Consider the following 21,293-nt stretch of genomic DNA (forward strand, 5'->3'; position numbering starts at 1 on the left):
GGTGAACGTTTACATTTGATCACTTTAGTGGTTTAAAAAACAAAGTTAATCACATTGTGGGCTCTCGTATTACTGGCTGTGTAAACACCACCTTTTTGGATTTTTCTTGTGTTTTGGGATATCCTCGAGTTTTCCATTTTGAAATTCTACCACCGATAGATAGATCGCAAGTAATTAGCAAAGCACCTCAACCATTTTTTGCTCACGTCAAAGATTATTCTTGTCCAAAGCCGATGCACCAGACAAAAAAGTGAAGTATAAAGGTTTATTCAAAATAAATCATTACAAAAAAAACCCTAAAAACAAAGTGGTACTTGTCTGAAAGGTTTCACACAATTTCGACTCGTACTTTCTACCGATGCAAAGAACAGAACCAATACTTGCTGTTTCACACTGGAATTATCCCTTTTCAAATCAAAGCAAAGGATGATCAAAGCACTTTTTCTGTCCTTTCTTGGATTACCGTCCTTGCATGGTTGCTCGCGATGGCTTCACGGATAATTATGATATCTTCCGCTTGTGCGTCTTCATTCTGCAGAAACACGAGTCGTTGAGGATGAGGAACAGCAAATTATTTAGCCAATGCTTACAACTGTATGTTGTAGATAAACAAGTGCATTTTAATTTGCTTTCATGCAACTTTGAACTTTCATTATTGTCAAGGGATATATTCTAATATGCCAATTTTCTAGTCGTATACGTTTGAGAGCAAAGGCTGGTGCCTCACAAAAGTAAATAAGTTATTGATTTAGTTTAAAAATCAGCATTTTCTGCGATAATATAGTTGCCTCCGCCACCGAAAAAAAAAATTCAAAACGTTTTGGACGGGTTAAGACAAAACATGGTGGATGACTTGGGTAAGTGACAAGAACAATCCGATTAGATTTCGGTTCAGATCCGAATCCAGATCCGGCCTATCATTGGGATACAAAACATAACCTGTTCAGCCTGGCAGAGGTATGCGCTCTACCGAGTGCCATTCTAGTTGTTATGCACCGATCATCGCTAACAATGACTTTTTGTGGAGCTGCACTGGGTGTTTTGAGATATGCCATGTTTAAAGGTGCAATCGATAATCTTATATTATTCTTGCTAAAGAGATGCGCTTTTCCATTTTGACTTTTAAAAATGGGCTGACAATAACTCGGAGGTAGAATACTTGCAGCTATCTAGTCTGGTCTGGGTTCCACCAGTCGAGTATAAACTGTCAGCCAAGCACTTCACAGTCAGGGTGTCACATCATCGAGTAAGCCCGTTTAATCAGCCATCAATCTCCTGTTGATATTAAGGATGTCACCACACCTTTCAAAAGGTGTGGGCCACTGTGTGCCAGTATCTTAGCCAACTTATAAATTCCTGCCCTACTCCAAAGGGGGCACTGCATCAGTAGCACAGCAAACATCTGCATACGTACTCAGTAATAATGTAAGGAGAATTCCAACCGATTCATTGGATGGGCATTTCTAGACAGTTTAAAATAACATCAATAGATATTTTGCTTTTCATGGGACGCAAAGAACCAACATCAAAAACCCTTGGACCATAAAAGATCTTTGTACAGCCTATCCATTTTTCAGAAAAGCCCAATTTTCAACAAAATGTCAGACACTTACTTGTCTGCTCCAGGGCAGCTGCATCTGGTTTTCAATAATTACCTTCGCAAAAGCGGAAGGTTATGTTTTGATCGCTGTGTATTTATTTGTATGTCTGTGTGTGTGTGTGTGTGTATGTTATTCGCATAACTCAAAAAGTATTCAACCGAATTGCATGAAATTTGGTGGGATGATTGGTTATTATACGGGACACATTTGATTAGATTTTGGGAGCAATCGGGTCAAAGGTCAAGGTCAAGGTCACGAAAAGGTCAAAATCGTATTTTTACCATAGCGCGGTCAATTTTTATCCAATTGGCATGCAACTAATGCCAAAATGTTCAGAATTCAATGCCCGATCTTGTGATATACGACATGACCCAGTGAAGACATTACCCTTGTTAGCGGTTGGGGGTCAAAGGTCAGGGGGGTCACGACCTTGCAAAATGTGCGTTTTTTGTCATAACTCGGTCAATTCTTATCCGATTTGCATGAAATCAGCACCAAACTGTTCACTGTTCTGTTCCCTACACTCCCATGCCAAGTACAGAACAGTAGCTGCGGCGAAGGTATGCGCTCTACCGAGTGCCCGTTCTAGTTCACTTTGAAAAAGGTCGAGGAATCTAAATGACAACGATGAATGAATAATAATATGGAAATGTGCGTGACAAGGAGCGTGAGAACACTTTTTCGTGCTTGTGGTAAATCTCACATCTGCATACGTATTTTGTGAACGATGCACACTTGGTCCGAATGTTTATGGAGGAACAATTTTAGCAGCCATCGTTTATGAGGAGAAAACAAATCCTCTTTTCTTTATCATTTTCCAATTATTTATTGCAGGTCCACGCTGCTCTGAAAACTGGAGAGCGTCCCAGAATGCATAGGCACCTGATGATGCTGGCCGGGTTGGGGTGGAGATGACATGGCCCCATACCTTTACGATGCGGGGTAACAGGTGACAGAGTGGTTCAGTTAAGTTCATTTAGAAGTTCGGAGATCTCCCCAAGTGGCTGACAGCTGAGGGAGCTGAGTGTGGAGTGTGCAGTCCAGAGCTTCCAGCGAATTTTCTAGTGTACGATTTCTAATATAACTGGTGGCAGGGGGCAGCAGCCATCCCACACTGAGGCTGCAACAGCGGTGTGAGAACTGACCCGGTTTGGGCACTGATCAGGCTCAGCCTGCCCAGGGACCATCATCCAGTGGCAATCACATACTTGGGTTACCCTCCCTTTCATTCTCATCCAGTATTGTTTTGTTTGGTTCCTTTGATTTTACCCACCACTCCCAACCCAAATCCTCTGGCATATTTGGTTCTGTGGCCATAGTCAGATATCATTTTCTATATACGTGGTTGAGGCTCATTGAAGAGCTAGAGCAGAATGGAATGCAACACACAATGTAAAAGGGGAAAAACCAGAATATAAGTGAGAGTGAGATCAAGGGGAGGGGGAGAAAAACACATCCAAGTGTTTAAGAGGGACACGACACAGCAAGAAGGGGAAAGTGGGGATGAATCAGAAAAGGAACAAACTAACTGACAACTAAAACAAAAAGGTTAAAAGAAGGGGGGAGGGGGGGGGGGTGGTTCAATAACCTGGAAAAGCCAAGTGCTTGGAAGTTGGATAATTAGGGTAGAAGAGATAGATGGGTATGGATGAGAGATAACCTAAGGTACTGGTGAACACCCAGCTGTCTTGAAGCCCTGGAGGGCAGAATGGGACTGAACAGACTGAGGAGGTTGGTTCCACAGGTAGGAGAAAAGAGGAACAGATGGGTGGAGATGAGCAGTGAGCCTGGACTTTAGGAGTTTACAAGAGGATTACTGACAGACTGCATGAATCCTGCAGAAACCTGGGGGGGGGGGGGGTAGAGCCAAGAGAGCAGAGAGGATACAACAACAACAACAACAACAACAGGCATTTTAAAAGGCCATTTTCCCTGCAAGAGCGGGTGTTAGCCTTGCGGTCCCCATGATAATGTTCTCCATTTTGCCCTATTTTCTGCATCTCCCCTTGTTAACCCCCTGGCCCGCATTTCTTCTTCGACCATCTTTAGCCAAGTCTTTCTCGGTCTTCCCCGTCCTCTACTTCCTTCCACATTCGTTTCCATCACTCTTCTCAACCAGTCACTTTCATCCTTCCTCAACACATGACCAAACCATCTCAAACTGTTTCTCTTCACAGCATCCATCACAGGCTCTATTCCCATCATCTTTCGCAATTCATCATTTGGCTTCCTCTCTCTCAACGATACTCCGCACATCCACCGAACCATTCGCATTTCCACCCGTTCCAGCCTTCGTTGCTGCTCTACGTTCATTACCCATGTCTCGCTCCCATAAATCATAACACTTCTCACACATGCAGCATACACCTTTCCCTTCAGCTTCAACGACACTCCCCTCCTCGTCAGCACGCCACTCAGTTCCCGAAACTTCTTCCATGCACATCTCACTCCAGCAACCGTTGCCGAGTCTGATCCACCTTCTCCATTCAGCATGTCTCCTAGGTAACAAAATGTTTTCACACCTTCCAGCTTCACACCGTCTCCAAGATCCAACTCAACATTTCCTCCATCTGCAGCTCCCTGTGTGCACACCTTACACTTGAATGTAGATGCCACACTGGTTAATATATAATATAACTAGAACGGGCACTCGGTAGAGCGCATACCTTCGCCGCAGCTACTGTTCTGTACTTGGCATGGGAGTGTAGGGAACAGAACAACAAAAATACGATTTTGACCTTTTCGTGACCTTGACCTTGACCTTTGACCCGATTGCTCCCAAAATCTAATCAAATGTGTCCCGTATAATAACCAATCATCCCACCAAATTTCATGCAATTCGGTTGAATACTTTTTGAGTTATGCGAATAACATACACACACACACACAGACATACAAATAAATACACAGCGATCAAAACATAACCTTCCGCTTTTGCGAAGGTAATAATAACCACCTTTAGAGGCCATTTTTCCCCGCAAAGCGGGGGTTGGCCTTTTTCGGGAACCGTGGTTGTTGTTGTTTTTCGGTCCCCTTTTTGAAGCAATGCTTTACGGCCGGATGCCCTTCCTGACGCCAACCCTTTTTGCCGCCTTTAACGACAAACAGGGAATTACCAGTGAACTGGTACTCAATTAGCCGACCTCGGAAGGATGACAGGCTGAGTCAACCTCCCTGGCGTTAATTCAGCGATTGACCGGGATTCGAACACAGGATCGTAGGATCCTAAGCCGGCACCCTAGCCGCTAGCCCAACACCAGGGCTGTTGTTAATGGTTAATGACCCTCTCAAACCACTACATTTTTGATGAACCCACTCAGCGCACATTGTACATTGAATTGAGTTCACTCCGACACCCTTCCTGCACATAGCACATGGCCACTTCCCAGTTCTTTCCACCTCACCACATGCTTTACCACTTGTCATCACCTTTGTTTTTCCGATATTCACCTTCAGACCTTTCGTCTCCATACATTCCTTCCACTTGTTCATCTTCTCCTTCAGTCCATCCATACTTTCTGCAATCAACACCAGATCATCTGCATACAACAACTCCCACGGTAAACCCTCCTTTACGTTCCGAGCCAGCACCTCCATCACAGCTACAAACAGTAGTGGACTTAGTACCGACCCCTGATGCACTCCCACCTTCACCTCAAACTCACCACTGTTCCCGTCCTTCGTCCTTACAGCTGTGCGCGCTCTTTTGTACATTGCCATCACTACTCTGATCAACCATTCCTCCACTCCTAACTTCCTCAATGCCCATGTCACTACTTCACGTGGAACCCTATCGAATGCTTTGTCCAGATCAACAAACCCAAGAAACAACTTCTTCCTTTTCGCCATATACTTCTTCTGCAACTGCCTCACAATAAAAAGCACGTCTGTCGTTCCTCTTCCTGGCATAAATCCAAACTGCATTTCGTCAATCTTCACTTTCTTCCTTATCCTCCTCTCCAACACCCTTTCCAATACCTTCATTCCATGCTCCAATAACTTTATCGCTCGATACGAGCCACAGTCCAGAGGGTCACCTTTCCCCTTGTATAGAGGGACGAGGGTACTCAGTTCCCAATCCACTGGAATGCGGCCTTCTTTCACCACCAGATTGCAGATCTCTGTCATTCTCTTCACACCCCAATTTCCTGCTGCCTTCAACATATCTCCCACAACTCCCGTTGGCCCTCCCGCTTTTCTACTCTTCATTGCTTTAATCGCTTCCTCAACTTCCTTCTCGGTTATCTTCTCTGCCGGTCCTAAAACTGGGTTACTCTCTATGTTGCCATCCCATTCATTCTCTGCATTCAACAGTATTTCCATATCTCTTCCATCTTCCTTTAATTCCATCTGGGTCCACAACGATTTGTCCCACTTCATCCTTCAAGCAACTCACCCCCATCACATCACACCTCTCTTTCGCTATCTGCTTACCATCCTGAGTACTGCTCTCTGACCCTCTTCCAAATCCAAGCGTTCTCCGAACATTTTCCGACATGCCTCCTGCGCCTTTGCTACCTCTTTCTTTGCAGCCTTCTTGGCTGCCTTATAACTTTCATGCTCTTCCTTTTCTGCCCCCGTACCCTTCGCCTTCTGCCACTCCTTGAACTTCTTCCTCTTCTCGTCAATCTACTTTCAAACTTCATCATCCCACCACCATGTTTCCCAGTGCCTCGGTGGTCCTTTTGTCCATCCACATACCTCACCAACGGCTCCCAACAGACTTTCTTTCATTGACATCCAACCACTTTCAAGCTCAACCACATCATCCTCTACCATACTCAGCCTCTCTTTTAATGCCTCCCTCACTGTCACCTCTTTCAACCTCCACACCTTCATTCTCGGTTGGTACTTCACCCGCCGAGCTCTCCTCGCACCTTTCAACCTTATGTCGCAGACAACCAAGTGGTGCTGTGAAACAGCCTCCTCCCCCGGGATCACCTTTGTGTCCCGGAGGTGCCCCCTATCTCGCCTATGCACCATCAGGTAGTCAACGGTTGTCGTCGACCCACCTGACGTGTATGCAACAAGCTTATTATCCTCTTTCTGGAACTGAGTATTACAAATCAACAAATCAGCTCCATCAGCAAACTCCAAAATCCTTTCACCTTCTCCATTTCTCACACCATATCCGTAACCCCCATGAACTCCCTCAAAACCGTCGATACTCCTTCCCACATGTCCATTTAGGTCTCCTCCTCCCACAACAACTTTCACGTTTTCCATCAGCTTCTCTATTGCACACCAGAACTTGTCCTTCTCTTCATCGCTCCGACCAACCTGCGGAGCATATCCCGAGATGACGTTCACCAAGAGCTTTCCAATCATCATTTTCACAATCATCAACCTTTCACTCACTCTCGTCACATTCACCACACTGTCTACAAACTCCTCAGAAAACAGGACACCAACACCATTCACGCCTTCTGGGCACCCTTGCCACACAAACTTGTATTTCTGTGAGATGCAAGATGCAATGAGAGAGGATGCAAGACCAAAAATGAGGTGGTAGAATACGGAGGCCACCAACCTGTTTGTGATGCAAAAGTAACAGGCCTAGAAACTCAGCTTTGTTACGGGAGATCTCAATAATTTTGAGGGCCTTACTTTCCACAGCTTCAAAGGCAAGGTGTGATGCAGTAGCATCAGTCCAAAGCGGTGAGCAGTACTCCACCAAACAGTGAATGAAGACCTTGCAAGTTTCCAAATGTTGAGAAAGACCTTGCATGACGAAGGATGGCCAGTCGGCAGCGGCTGTCTTTGGAGGCCATCTTGGAAATATGGTCTGCCCAAAAAGGATCATGACTGTGGATGGTGTGGCACTACATTTTAGTGGGTTAACCTTTTCAAGTGGTTTGCTTAGGAAGTAGATGGGAGGTTTTTGCAAGGATTTAAAACAATTTTCTTGTTCAACAAGTGCACATTTATTATTCGGCTTCTGTGCAGGCTTCCATGGGGATTTGTGCCTCGTGTCCTGCGGTTAGACAATCATTAAATATACTTGTGATACCTGTTATTTCAGTCATTGATGTCATTACATTGTTCAATACCAGTCAGAGGTTGCCATCTTTGTTTGCCATTCGTGCGGGAAGACCCTTCATTGTAGCATAAAATGTTAATTACAGTTGGCACCAACAGAGTCGCAGGATTGTCTGCATCTATGGTTTAATTAAGCCGATTACCATTCGGCAATCTTGAGGCAGGCCTGGAGTGCATTTTATTACCGTGACGGTTGTGCCATGTAAAGAGTACATCAAATATCCTGTCAATCACAAAAGGAAACATTCATGATTTATGCAACATACCATTGCAGATTCCTTATTCCTTTCTGTCACTATTTCTTGCAAGCACTCCAACAGCCTGTAGCACTGCTGGGATGTGAAAACAACCTGAGAAAAAAAAACAAACACAAGCAAATCAAATGTACGTTTCATCGTAGGATACTACACACAGGGTATCAAAATATCCAGTGCACCTTTCTCTCAATCTGCATGCCAGAGATTCCTCAATAATCCCCATGGAAAAGTTTTGAGTAAATAAAGGTATGGTTCCTAATAAAATATTAGTACAGTTTCAGAGTTATCACTTTTGAAGCAATTGTGAAAGTCTTCGCATAATTACAATCTCCTCTGTGACACATGAGAGAGAGAAAATTCAATTAAAAAAAGGTGTGCAGCAGGCATGTTGCTGCCATATTGAACCGACCTTCTCCTGGGTTAGGAGGGGAAGTGCATCGGTCATGAGGTTCAGCCAGAAATATCGTGGAGCCACACGGGCCATCATGAGTGAGAGCAGCAGCTGTGCTGCTTCTTTGTAATGGTTCTCACTGTACAGTCGATGGAACTCCCGGTACTTGGCTAAAATAATGCAGAACATTCGCAATGGCGCAAGAACTCACGGCCAAAATAATTTGACCAAAACTGTCACGATATTCAATAAAACGACAAAATGTATCTGAAGAATACATTGGCGGATAAAAGATGATAAAAGCAGTACAACTTGCCCCATGGCCCAACTTACCCAAGAAGGTGAGTCTGTCGCTCACCAACATACTTGGGCCAAGGCTATCGATGAGGTCAAGGTGAGGGAGGAAGCCATAGGAGCGATAATCTTCCAAGAATCTATGGCATAGTGAGAAGAGGAATGAAAATTTTACCATTTTTAGGCAAATGGATATGATACATAAACACTTGCAATCTGTGCATCAATGGAACATTATTGTTGTCACACATCTTCCTGATATCTGTCGTATCTCTTATACTTGCAATAAATAGCAACTTGCAGTATACATGCAATTATTGACCAGCTGACTGAAGAAAAAAAAAAAAAAGGAATGTCACAAAGATGGTGTCACTATTCACTTCCCCCTAGATCAGCACTGTGTTTGTTTGAAGTCAGTCCGTTGTCTTGTGCACTTGTCGACATGTTTTGGGTTGCAGATCATCCACGAGTCTCAGACCTGTAAAAATAATTATAGTAATAATACCGGTCAGCGATGCGTGTAGCAAAGGCCGAATCCTTGGCACGAAGACTCCAAGCAAGTGCAGAGCCAAGACGGCCACTCCTCAGTGCTTTCATGGCCATTTGCTTGCATATGCTTCGCTCTGACAAAGAAAGCAAAAAATAAAAAAATAAAAAGGTAGAAGGTACATAGTGCAAAATTCTAAGATAAAAAAAACGTCTGATTAATTGTTTTTTATTGCCATTTCAGAAATTAAGAGTAAAATAATAAAATAAGCATACTCTAAAGTCAAAATGAAGAACAATTAAATAGACAATGTAACAAAATTTGGAAATAACAGACAAGACTATCCCAATGTAAATAAGAAATTGCCAAAAGAAGTTGATTAGAAGATGGAGGGGAGTTAGGGGAAAGTGAAGGAATAAAAAAAGGAATGAGCAAAATGGCCTCCAGCACAGAAAAAACAGGAAATAGTATTTGAAAATATTTTGTGTTTATCCTTAATATTTTCCTATCTTTCTTGTAAACGCACAGCATTGATGATTTTTTGCAAAGGCTGTGGTGAATGTGGTCACTGAGGAGTTTGAGTGACCACACTCAGGAACAAACAAACTGACAACTAACAAAGAAAATAGGTGAGGCACAGGGGGAAGGAGAGGAATCAAACTAACCTGGAAAAGGGAAGCACTTGGGAATGGGGTAATTTGGGAAAGAATGTATCATAAGCATGGATAGCAGATGACCTATGGTTTGGGTGGTGTTGGTTTGAATGCAGCCTGTGGCTGCTTGGCTGCATCATTTTTCTGGGGGCACAGCTGTGCTGCTCATGCAATGCCCCCCATTACCAGTAAGCTGGTACTCATTTTTCCAACCTCGGAAGGATGACAGGCTGAGTCAACCCACCTGTTGTTATTTCAACGGCATGACAGGGGCTCAAATTCAGGACCCTAATATATCAAGCTACCTTAACCGTTAAGCCAACACCAGGCTTAGGTTGTGGTGAACAGCTTATATTTAACAGTCCTTCAAGACACATTTATGATGTTAGATTTAACACCATTACATTAGATTTTTCCATTTTCATCTCCTCCCCCTCTCCCAAATCCATCACTGCCTTGGCAAAAGGGAGGAAAATGGCTGGTGTTGGGGTCTGGAGGTTCCGAGCCGATCTGAAATGAAAGTGGGCTGATGTTTCTCTAATGAGACTGGACGGACTTGCGGACGTGGAGAGTCATGATCGCCATCGCCTCTTTCGATGGCGATCGTGACTTCGGCCTCACTTTCTGGTGACGTCGTTTATCTCTTTCTACGTCTGTGTTTGTCTAAACCCCCACCTCCCAACCAAAGGGGTATTTTCCACAAGTATAAGCGAAAGTCATTTTGTTTGGGCATTCTGCTAGGTTTTTGTGGACTTTATAATTTCTGTTTAATTGTGAGCTCTTTAGTGTTTAAGATTTGTCTTTGTTATACACATATTTGTGCATTTATTTTCCTCTACAAGAGTGACGCTTATGGAATAACAAGGTAAAATTGAAAGTGGGGTAGCAGGGCAACAATTGGGTACAACCAACAAGAGAGTAAATGACCAGGAAAGGAATAGAGAGAAGGGGAGGGAACACTGAAATCGGCAAGAGTGAGGTTGGGGTAGGTAGGATTAATGAGTGTAAAAAAAGAATAGGGATCAGAATGGGGGATGACATGAGGTGTTGGTACACTTCCTGTTCGAAGCCATGGAGGGAAGAGTGGGGAAAAAAACGACATTTTGAAGGCGATTCCCATCCTTTGTTCCTAAATTGGTACCTTATATTGTTGATATATTTTGCCACAATTTCAGAAACAGAGATCGTGTGCAGAGGCTAAATTAATGAATTTGGGTAATTTGACGATTCAAGCTGGTCTTGTTGACCACCATGTCTGCCAATGTACACTCTGTTGGCAGATAAGCAACAATATACATATACGAAAGTAAGCCACCAGGGGCTGTGTCGGTGTGGTGGTTTTATGCGTCAGAGCTACCTTTTTCCTGATCCAACACGTGGAAGGAACTTTTTTTTTTCAAAGAAAATCAACTTGTCTGGCTGATGTTTTGGGTTGCAGATCTGTGCATCAATGGCAGATCAACAATGGCAGATTGGCATGATAATGCAAAGTCTAGTTTTACCGTCTCCAGTCTGCCGTGGCCCTTGGCACATCAGGAACATTAGCCGAGGCCAGAGATTTCCTTAGTGGCCTCAAGTGAACAGAGCAACCAACACCAGCTAAATATGAAGAGCTTTCACTCAAGTTTATTGGAATTTTTATATTCCCCATGATAGTCACCACAGACTCTAGTTGATTTGGAAGATCGTACTATTTCCTCTCTTCAAACTTACAAGGCACGATGTTCAACCAAATATAATCCAGACGATTTTTGCTTCTAAATCCCTATCTCCAAACAACTAAATCATTAAACTTTAATAATATTGTTGACTACACCAGAAACCATGCCTCAAAATGATTTATTTCTGAAAGGCATTTTTTTCCTTGTTGTTTCTTGGCAAAACCTTTCTTTCCTCTTCTCCAATGGCTTGATCTCTGATCATCAATTTGGTTTCAGACCAGGTCACTCTACTCTGGACATGCTGCTTCTGCTGTCTCAACAATGGATGGAGGTCCTCAATGCCAAACAGGAAATTAGAGCTGTCTCCCTCAACATATCACGAGACTTCGATACGGTCTGGCACCCCGCTCTGCTCACCAAACTCTCCTCCTTTGGTATCCATGGAAATCTCCACGCATGGCTGGCGGACTTCCTCTCTAGTCGTCGTCAACGTGTGGCCCTGAATGGGTTTCTCTCATCTCCTCTTCCTGTTCAGGCTGGAGTTCCCCAAGGCAGTGTTCTGGGCCCCGTGCTTTTTCTGGTCTTCATCAATGATCTCTCTGACTCTCTTGAAAATCCTCTCTATCTCTTTGCTGATGACTCCACTCTCTGCCGCTCCATTCCTCATCCCTCAGATCGGCAGTCTGCAGCCTCCTCACTCTCTGCAGACCTGGACAAAATCACAGACTGGGCAAACAAGTGGAACATGTCTTTCAATCCAGACAAATCTCACACTCTTACGATGTCTCTCCGAAAAGACCGACTGGACAACCCTCCCATCTACTTTCTGAATAATCCTCTCCAAGAAGTTCTGTCACTCAAGCTTTTGGGTCTCACTATCTGCCATGATCTTTCCTGGGAAAACCACATTTCCAAGCTGGCCTCCAAAGCCAGTCGCCGACTGGGCATCCTCCGTCGTGCGAAGTCCTTCCTTGGCACACCTGAGCTCCTCACCACATACAAAGCTTTCATCCGCAGCTCAATGGAGTACTGCTCTCCCCTCTGGGCTGGTGCTCCTGCCTCACACCTAGCTCGTCTTCACGCTGTTGAAACCAAAGCGTTCAGAATCATTGGAATCTCCCGCGATGACGCTATCTCCGAGGGCCTTTCTCTTAATCACCGCAGGCAGGTTGGTGGTCTTTCCGTCTTCCACCGACTCCTCTCCGGCCTTGCTCCCCCAGCTCTCTCTGGGCTCTGTCCCCCAAATATTCCTGCAGGTCGCACAAGATCTGCCTGCAACCCTCTTATGGTTAAACTGCCAAAATCAAGACTCTCTGCTCACCTTCACTCCTTCATTCCTCTTTTCTCCCACCTCTGGAACAAACTCCCTCACTCTCTTCAATCCCACTCCTCCCTCCAGGTCTTTAAAACGGCTGTTCACCACCATCTCTTATCTTCCCCAATCCAAAACCTTGATCTTTTCTACCCCCGCTAATTTCACCCCAAATCCACTTTTTTGAGGTGACTTTTGACTTCTTTCCTGGAAGTCCTTGGTGTCCTTGCGTTTTATACCTATCCTGCCTCCCCCCAGGCCCTCTCCCTCCAAAAACATCTCCCGATGTCCCTGCTCTCAAATGTTGTGTTTGTGTGCTTCCTCCCCTTCTCTCCCCATCTTGTCGACCGCTCCCCTTTTCATATACTTTGTTTGCTTGTTTGTTTGATTTGTTTGTTTGATAAATGTTAGCTCTTTCACGAGCCTCGACTCTGTACACAGACAAAAAAAAAAAAAAAAAAAAAAAAAAAAAAAGGCTGTCCATGCGCCCACGCTTTCGAAGTCAAGTAATTTTTTCACAGTTGTGTTTTTGTCGTGGCTGTATCTGTCTTTCGGTGTGTGTACTTGTGGTGTGTCTTTGGTAAGATTCTCGGTGTTGATTTTTCGTACGTGCATACAAAATCGTCGGTTAATTCGTGTCGCGTATTCTGAGGCCTAGTAGGTTTCCGTGTCGAACCTTGGGGCCTTGTTTTTCTCTCAGCGGTTCGTCGATTGGGCTGCAATTACTTTTGTTCCCTGTTTTTTTGTCCCAGTCTTTCACCCCATACTTCCTTGTTTAAAATCTCAACTCAGAAAGAAAAAAAAAAACAAAAAAAATATTTCCTTCTCTGCTCTAATTCGTTTATTCGTTGTTCTTATTTGTTCGTTCGATCTTCGACCACGTTGTTCGTGATCACATGATCACGTTGTTAAAAATGTTTAAACTTTCCCCTGAAGAACTGTATTTTGTCGTATTTTATAACACCTTTTTCTTCTTCTTCTATAAAAGGATGCTTTTGACCTACTCACCAAATCTGTCCTGGAAGTCCTTGGTGTCCTTGTGTTTTATACTTCTCCCACCCCCCCCCCCCCCCGCGCCCCCTTCCCACGCCTCCTCCCCCCAAGTCCTCTCCCTCCCACACATCTCCCTGCTCTCAAATGTTATGTTTGTGTGCTTCCCCTTCTCTCCCCATCTTGTCTTCCGCTCCCTCTTTTTATATATTTTGTTTGTCTGGTTGATTTGTTTGTGAAATAAATGTCAGCTCTTTCACGAGCCTGGATTCAGTATACAAAAAACAAAAAACAAAAAACAAAAAACCTTTATCTGCAGCAATGAAATATGTGGAAAACACATGCTCACCCTGATCTTGCATGCCCCGTTCACGGCATAAGCGCAACACCTTCTGCGCCTTTTTCTCTGACTGCAGTGGCAGTCGAACCAAACAAAGTTCCAAGCAGGCCCGGCCACTTTCCCCACACGTGTCCAGGTATGCAGGAGCAAGCGACCACAAACTAGGAATATGAAGAACAAAAGTTTTGAGCAATGATACAATTGGCCTAGAAAGCGAGCTAAGAAGCCATCTACAATTCTACATATAACAGTTATAAAAACAGCAGAAGGTAACAGAGAAGACAAATGGAAAGAAGAAATGGAATGGAGTTGGAAAAGAAAGATATAGTGAGAAGTATAAAGGATACTTGTGGAGTGAAGTTAAGTCAGCTGCCATTTTTGTGTGCAGATATCCCTCAATTTACAAAAGGGATGCATTCCTGTACAATGGAATGTAAACCGAAAAAACACAAATCGAAAACACTTTTCCCATTTTTTTAAAGGTAAAAAATAGGAGATACAGTCCTCATCCTAAGCCAAAATTTTGGGTTTCTTAACTTCATTATTTCTTTCACTACAACGCAAGAAAAATACGTTTTTGGTGGGGGGGGGGGGGGGATTTCACTTTTCTACTTTTGGAAATAAACAAAAAGCTTAAATAAAAATACATTTGCATTAATAAATAATACTTAATCTATGATAATAAAAGGCAGTGTGTGTGTCATTGGTTGTTATCTCCATAATTTGGTTTTAGAAGGTTGAACAGAGCCCTCCCAGGCCTCGAAGTATTCACCCTCACTTTGGTGAAGGATTGCGATTCATGGGCTAAGTTGTTAAGTTGTGTTGTTCTCAGAGTTTTGTTAATTGGGCTCTTTTCAGGATCATCACTGAGTCCTGTGCAGCCTCCAACTGTAGTTTGTCTGTGGTAATGTTCACAGGGATGGTTTTTAAGATATCTGTGAGGTTCTTCTTTATCATTCCTGTTGCCCCAATTATCACTGGTACAATTTTGGTGCTCTTCACTTTCCAGGATATTTTCACTTCATTCTTGAGCTCTTGGTATTTGGTCATTTTCTTGATTTCTGCATTATTTAGGCCAAAATTGCTGGTACCTCAATGAACAATGCTGTCTTTTCCTTTTTGTACCTTGGTACTATATCCGGTCGCAATGCTTTTGTTTTCTAGGTTCACACTTTATGGGATCATTAGGTCATACGTGAGCATCACTTCCTTTTTTTCAAATGTCGCTTTTGTTTCATGTTTCCACCAGCTTTGTGGAACTGGGATATTGAAATTTTTGTAGATGTGCCAGTGGATTCCTCTACATACTTTATTGTGCCTTTGGGTGTACAGCTGCTATGACATGAGTTTTTTTTACATACCGATAGGAGATGACTCATGCTTTCTGTTTCTACCTTGCAGAACCTACAATTGTCAGATTGACTCAGTCCTGCCATATTTTTAAAGCCATTGGTGTCGTGTCCTTGGTCTTGGGCATTAGTAATGAATCGTTCTCAGTCCCAGTTGAGCTGATCTCTTCTTAGCCATTCCAGTGATCCTTGTTTGTCTATCCCCAATCTGTCCAACTCTTTTTTATATTACCCTGCTCTTTTGTCTTTCTCCCAGTTGCCAGTAGATATCTGCTGGTATTTCATCTTGTATTTTTATTTTGTCTTTTTTGCAATCATTGGGGCTGTATTCGTTGCCTTTGTGGTTTGGTGCGTGGCATCTTCTAATTGCACCTATTTTTGGAAATTTTTTTGCAAGGTGAGTGAGAGATACCTTTTCTGGCTTGTATTCATGCTTGTACACAAATTGTATTCGGTAGCCTGTTGAGCTTTTCACGTACTCTACTGTCGTCACTCTGTTCACTTGGTCGAGTTCCATTAGGCCGCCGCATCATTCTTTCTTCGGCAGATACATTCTTACGATGCACTGTTTTTTTTTGTAGAACATTTTGTGGATCGTGAGGAGTTTCCTTGTTTTGATATCCAGTTTTTGTCCTGGATATATCCGCTTGCAGCCAGTTGTCCAGATATCTGCTTGTGGCCAGTTTACTATTAAACAGCTGTACTGGAACACTGGTGCTGCTAATTGGCTTATGGCTTTGCTTTTGTTTCTTGGGGTGAGATATGTTTTCAGGATCAGCCTCGTTCTACACAGGTATTCTTTGGTAATTGTTTTGTGCATTTTTTATGACAAATTTAGTGGTATTTGGCCAAGGTATTTGTAAGATGCTTTGTTGTCTAGCTCCTGTATAGTTGAATTTAGGTCAAATGTTATGGTCATTTTTGTCGGTCTACCTTGCACGAATGTGCACTTGGCATACTTATCCAGGCGAAATTCCATTTGGATGTCGTCAGAGAACCGTTTCACTAATTTCAGTTGTTCTGCCAATTTTTCGTTGTTCAGTGCAAAGAGTTTTAAATCATCCATATACAGTAGATTTGTCGCCTTTCTTGTTTCTTTGTACGTTATTTTATTGGATGTTAGGGTGTATCCATGTCCTTGCTCGTTAATGAGGTTACTTAGTGGGTCCAGGGCCAGGCAAAACAGGAGAGGATAAAGGTTGTCTCCTTGGAAGATCCGAAGTCGTATCTTTACTCTTGGTATTTCAATCTTTCCTTCTGAGTGCTGCAGAATTAGTGTGGTATTCCATAGATTCATGGCTTTCTCAATCAGATTGATTAATTTGGGGATTTATCTATTACATTTGCATGCATTTTATCATCCATGAATGTAAGACACTGTCAAAAGCTTTTTTTAAAGTCTATCCATGCTGTGGACAATTTGGTTCTTCACATATTGCAATTTTGAGTATGGCCTTTTATAATAGGTGGTCTATTGTATCATATAATCCTCTGTTGCATCCCTTCTGTTCTCCCTCTAGGCCTCCTTGTTGAGTTAGGTGGTGGTGGTACATTGTTTCTGTGATTATTCCTGTTAAAAGTTTGTATGTTGTTGGTAGACAAGGTATTGGCCAGTATTTGTGGGGTAGTTGGGTCTCTTCAGATTTGGGGATGAGGAAGGTGTTACCTTCTGTGAGCCATTCATACATTTCCTGATCCCCTTAGATAAGTTCATTGAATGCTCGAGCATAGTGAACGTGGAGAGCATCAAATTGCTTTAATCAGAAGTTTGGGATCCCACATGGGCCGGGGCTTTTGAAGTTTGCCATCTTTGCCAGTTGTTATCTTATATTTTCTGCATCAATTATTACTGGGGGAACTTCCTCAAGAGGTAGCTTTTTCTCTTCCAGGTTTCGGATCCATTCCGCCTCATTATTGTGTTATTTTCGATCTTCATAAATCCCTTTCCAGAATCATTCCAGTTCAAATATTTTTCAGGAGTGGATGACACATTCTGCTTGCGTGCATGTGTGTGGGTGTGTGTGTGTGTGCGTTGGTCTCCTCCATAAATCCAAAACCATGAAACCTAGCGGCCATAAACTTTGCTTGCATAGTAAGGGAACTCCAAGAGATTGCACGAATGAAAACTGGACCTTTGGGTGTTAAAACCCAAAAAAAAAAAAAAAACGCTAATAACCAAAAACCTAAAAAGCCTCATCAAGATGGCGGTCTGCCATCTGGGTTAGCTCACTGGCACATTGCTGGGTTCTTAAGCCACCATTCTGTTTCGGCCTATTGAAATGTACCTTGGCTTGGAAACACTATCTACTCTCACAGACTAATTAAAGCACATACCGGTAATCAAAATCTGGATTTGAATTTGAGGATCGGATTCCATACACTTAAATAAGTATCGAAATCTGAACAATTTAACATTATTGATTCTTATAACCAAGTGTATTTATGCAAGCAAGGCTGTTCTCCATCTGCACTGTCATCTTAATTCACACCTCTGTAGGATAGGGTGTTTTTTCCAAGTTGAAAATGCTTCAACTTTATTCCCATTTGTCATAATTTCATTATTGTGATTGTAAACAAAGAATATGGAGAAACAAAGCATTAGCGCTTATTCGTCTTCTTCAAAGCATGACGGACAAACTCACCTAATCATGAGATTGCCATAACATAAACATTAAAAAAAACAACATACATATTGTCACGTCCCCTGGGTTAACACCCCAAGAGGACGAATGACCGAAATGAGCTTTAACTCCGAGTCTTATCTGATCGGACGGCCGACGCTGGGTTAATCCGAACCCAGAAACAAAGAAAGGAAACAAGACAAGAAATTGAAATTCAACAACTAATGATTTAATAAAAATAATGCAAGCACAATAAAAATGTTGAGGAAAAAACTAATAGTAATAGGCTAAGGTGAGGGACCCTCCACACGGATTCAATTACAGACACAGGGAGAAATAAAATAAAATAAAATGATTTGGTAATCGGCCGGCACTCAGCTTTGCGTCCCCAAATGGCTGGTAAGGCTTGCTGGTCGTTAGTCGCCTCCAAACCACTGTGCGGGAAGCGCACAAAATGGCGCAGAGTCATGCTCCTCAACGTCCCAATGTGAGGTACTTCTCGCGATGCCGACTGCCACGAACCTCTCTTGTTCAGTCTCTTTCCACAAGCGCACACGAGCCAAAGATGCACCACCGCCCGTGACCAAGGCAGAACAAAGAGAAAAAGGCAAACACAGCCGTTCTCTTGAAAGACAGCACACAAGAGAGACCAAGATGGCGAGACGGCGTCTTTTTCCTCCAGCTCCGAATGTTCCACGCTGACGTCACACTCTGTCCAATCACCGAGCTCTGTTCATCACTCCATAGATTATTAGGGGTCACGAAGTTCGGGGCGTGGTCTCCCCGTTACGAGTCGTCGGCGGGTGGAGTCTCATCTCTGTTTGGGAATGTTCGGATGACGTCGTTCCCCTGCCGATCGGCAAATGCTGTTTCTGTCGGCCCTGGTGGCACTGTGAGCGAATGAGTCCATTTGTTATAGTTGTTGTTTGGCGGGATTTTTAATTGTAATAAAGACGGAAGGAAGATCAGAGGAGGCAAGCACGTACAGGGGAATTTAACCTTACAGACCCTATAATTAATTAGCACAAAACCACCATCCTTATACCGAAATGCACCCACCCAAAACCACTATATCCACCGAGATTACCTGGACAAATGGCCTTCTTACATACATCGAGATGGCTTCTTTGCGACATATGGAGCATTCTAATCGACACATTCTGAACTTCCTTAAGGTATTTCATGCCTACCCCCCACAAACGTAACAATATGATTATTCCCTGCATTTTTGGCAAACATACAACGCCCAGATCTTCTTCAAACTCAATGAGAAACTTTTCATTCAAACTCAGGAAACAATAGATTACGGATAAACAATCTGCTTCTGATCATTCTTCTTCTTCTTCAAACTCGGAAAGCATTTCAGAGAAACTCAGCCACTGATAATCCATCTTCAAACTATACAAAGCATTACGAAGAAACTCAGCTCTAGATTTACCTAGAGGCTCCTGCGTTCACTGCTGTTATGTCTGGGAGCATGACTGTGACGTGGCTCCCTAAAGGAGTGGAGTGTTGTTTGAAATGCCCTCCATAGCACTCTAATATACTGTATTGGTTCACGAGTTATCAAACAGAGTGACCACTATATTCGTCATGGGTGTGTGTCTGTCTGTGTGTCTGTCTGTGTCTGTCTGTGTGTCTGTCTGTCCACAGCATAACTACCCAATGATATCATCCGATCTTGATGAAACTTGGGTGGGAGGTTGATATCATGATCTAGTTGTGTCTTGCCTAGAGTGGGCGTATTGCGCCCAATGTGGGCGGAGCCACGCCCGAAAAAGATGTATTTTTAGGGGGTAATCGAGTTCAAGCTACATCTTCTCCGAGGGGTTTGGTGGAATCTGACAGGGGTTTCGGTATTTGGTTAGACCAATGTCATGTGTCTAGCCCCAAGGAGCTCGATTTTTCATTTTCGCCCCAAGGTCAAGGTCACAAGGTAACGAAATTTAGAAAAGTCGATTTTTGATGGTTTTATTACATTGTTCGCTTCCTGATAGGGTGAAATGTCGTACATGATCTTATATTATCACATACATCATGAAATACAAGTTTTCCAACAAATTTCAGAATCTTCCACCTTTGACCTTTGAAGGTCACAAAGGTCAAAGTTTCAAAGTTGTCGGAATCGAACCTAATTTTCGGTATTGCGTAGCTAACTAACCTCATAACTGATTATACATTATTTTCTATCTCATTTCGAGGTCAGTAGCCTTCGTTTTGACGTTTCCGAGCCTCGCCTGTCCGGGCCTGTTTCGGTTATAGTCCGTCCTTTGTCATTGAATACCGCTCGCTCGTGAACCATCGTTGTCTCCTGACTTGTAGTATTTAAATTTCGCTGTAATGAAAAATGCGAATGTAAATTGAACATGAGAAAAATGACCACAGTGTGGTCACCAGCTGCGACGTGTAGAATCATGATATCCGTTGCAATATGCGCTACCAGATTCGACCAGTCATTAAATTATACGCATGCACTAGCGTCTTTTTGTCTTTCAGTTCTGGTCTTGTCCTTTGTTTTGCGACGCAACATGCTTCATCATCTGATTACATATAATGTATGGACGTGAATGTTATTTCTGTTAATGTTATTGTTAATTCATTAATGTTATTTGTTAATGTTAATTCTGGGTGGCAGAGGGATAATTTGAAACGGGCTTGGTCGGTAGGGGAAGTCCGAGTGTATGCACATACAACAACAAACAACATGCATTTTAAGGCCATTTTCCCTGCTAGAGCGGGGGTAAGCACACACGAGTGTATGCACATGTGCTATTCAATAATTACACCTAATTTGTGTCAAGTTCTGTGAAACGAGATTGATATGAAAACATTCATGTTGTCTTTGTTGCTAAATTTATTCTGGTTTCTTCAAACAAATCGCGATTTTAGTCCGCGATGTTCTTACCTCATACCAATGCACGTCCGAGTGTATGCGCATGCGCTATTCAATGATTACACGTAATTTGTGTCAAGTTCTGTGAAACGAGATTGATATGAAAACATTAATGTTGTCTTTGTTGCTAAATTTATTCTGGTTTCTTCAAACAAATCGCGATTTTAGTCCGCGATGTTCTTACCTCATACCAACGCACGTCCGAGTGTATGCGCATGCACTATTCAAAAAGGCACCCCAACAACAAGAACAACAATGCGGTCCTCTCATAGAGCTGCTCGTCGCAGCTAAAAACATGCTGTAAAAAGTCACTTTTCTTATAGTGAAAAATATCGTAAACCGAGCGTTCATAAATCGAGGGATACCTGTACACAATATTTAGATTTAGATAGCCCTCTAACCACA

The 21,293-nt window shown here is 43.0% G+C and overlaps 1 protein-coding gene across 3 annotated transcripts in view; it reads right to left on the reverse strand.

The window, feature by feature from the left end:
• Positions 1 to 251: 251 nt before the first annotated feature.
• Positions 252 to 21,293, reverse strand: part of NUP85 (nucleoporin 85) — a 71,541-nt gene continuing 50,499 nt past the window's right edge. For all 3 annotated transcript variants that reach the window (XM_068112825.2, XM_078776076.1, XM_068112827.2), the window contains 6 exons: positions 14,035 to 14,186; positions 9,088 to 9,205; positions 8,622 to 8,722; positions 8,307 to 8,458; positions 7,907 to 7,990; positions 252 to 532 (listed from right to left, as the gene is read on the reverse strand). In XM_068112825.2, the coding sequence (XP_067968926.2) occupies positions 431 to 532; positions 7,907 to 7,990; positions 8,307 to 8,458; positions 8,622 to 8,722; positions 9,088 to 9,205; positions 14,035 to 14,186 (709 nt within the window). In that variant the 3' untranslated portion in view covers positions 252 to 430. The remainder of the gene's footprint in view (positions 533 to 7,906; positions 7,991 to 8,306; positions 8,459 to 8,621; positions 8,723 to 9,087; positions 9,206 to 14,034; positions 14,187 to 21,293) is intronic.

The sequence above is a fragment of the Myxine glutinosa genome, chromosome 4, assembly GCF_964187855.1.
Source record: "Myxine glutinosa chromosome 4, kmMyxGlut1.1, whole genome shotgun sequence".
NCBI classification, from domain to species: domain Eukaryota; kingdom Metazoa; phylum Chordata; class Myxini; order Myxiniformes; family Myxinidae; genus Myxine; species Myxine glutinosa.